At 62.9% G+C, this 779-nt stretch overlaps 1 protein-coding gene across 1 annotated transcript in view; it reads right to left on the bottom strand.

Annotated features, from left to right (window-relative positions):
* Positions 1-651: 651 nt before the first annotated feature.
* ENH_00083550 (kelch motif domain-containing protein, putative) overlaps positions 652-779 on the bottom strand; it is a gene marked incomplete at both ends in the record, with an annotated part of 1,876 nt that continues 1,748 nt past the window's right edge. The window contains one exon of the mRNA XM_013583451.1: positions 652-779. This exon is cut by the window's right edge and continues 486 nt beyond it. Within this exon, the coding sequence (XP_013438905.1) occupies positions 652-779 (128 nt within the window).

Genomic DNA, 779 nt, shown 5'->3' with positions numbered 1-779 from the left:
AGCAGCCGGCTTGCTGCTGCAGCAACGCGACCCCGCGGCAGCAAACGCCGCAGCTCCTCCGATGTCTCCTGAGACAGCCCGTGGGGCAGAGGCCCCGAAGTGGAGAGGCACTGCGGCACGCTGCGCCGGCCTGCAGCAGCAGCAGCAGCAGCAGCAGCAGCAGCAGCAGCAGCAGCAGTAGGGGGTGGAACTGCAGCAGCAGGTCGGCGGGCGTCGCGATATGGGGCTTGCAGCACAGCAGCAGCTGCAGCAGCAGCAAAGGGAGCAACAGCAGAAGCAGCAGCAGCAATCCAAGTATCCGCAGCAGCAGCAGCAACAGCAGCGGGAGGTTACTGGAAGACTGTAGAATGCCCTTTGGTCTTGCTGCTGCTGCTGCTGCTGCGCTGCTGCTGCTGCTGCTGGACCTCGGTATTCCTTCAGGCAGCTCTTCCGCCCAAGCCTGTGGGCAGAAGCAGACACACGAAGCCGTGTAGTGTATGTACACCTCCCTTGCTGCTGCTGCTGCTGCTGCTGCTGCTGCTGCTGCTGCTGCTGCTGCTGCTGCTGCTCCTGCTGGCATGGCACTGGTTCTGGGGGTGGTGTCCTGCACAAGGCTTAGGGACGAGCAGCAGCGGGAGCAGCAGACTCGAAAGCAGCAGCAACGCCAATGGCTCAGCAGCAGCAGCAACAGCAAGAACGAGCAGCAGCAGCAGGAACAGCAGCAGCAGCAGCAGCAGCAGCAGCAGCAGCAGCAGCAAGTGACTTTGCGCATACAGTCCAAGAGGGACAGTCCACAACGC

The sequence above is a fragment of the Eimeria necatrix genome, genomic scaffold (assembly GCF_000499385.1).
Source record: "Eimeria necatrix Houghton genomic scaffold, Enh_scaff935, whole genome shotgun sequence".
Taxonomy (NCBI): Eukaryota; Apicomplexa; class Conoidasida; order Eucoccidiorida; family Eimeriidae; genus Eimeria; species Eimeria necatrix.
The sequence above is the reverse complement of the archived record's forward strand: the minus strand, read 5'-3'. Positions and strand labels throughout refer to the sequence as shown.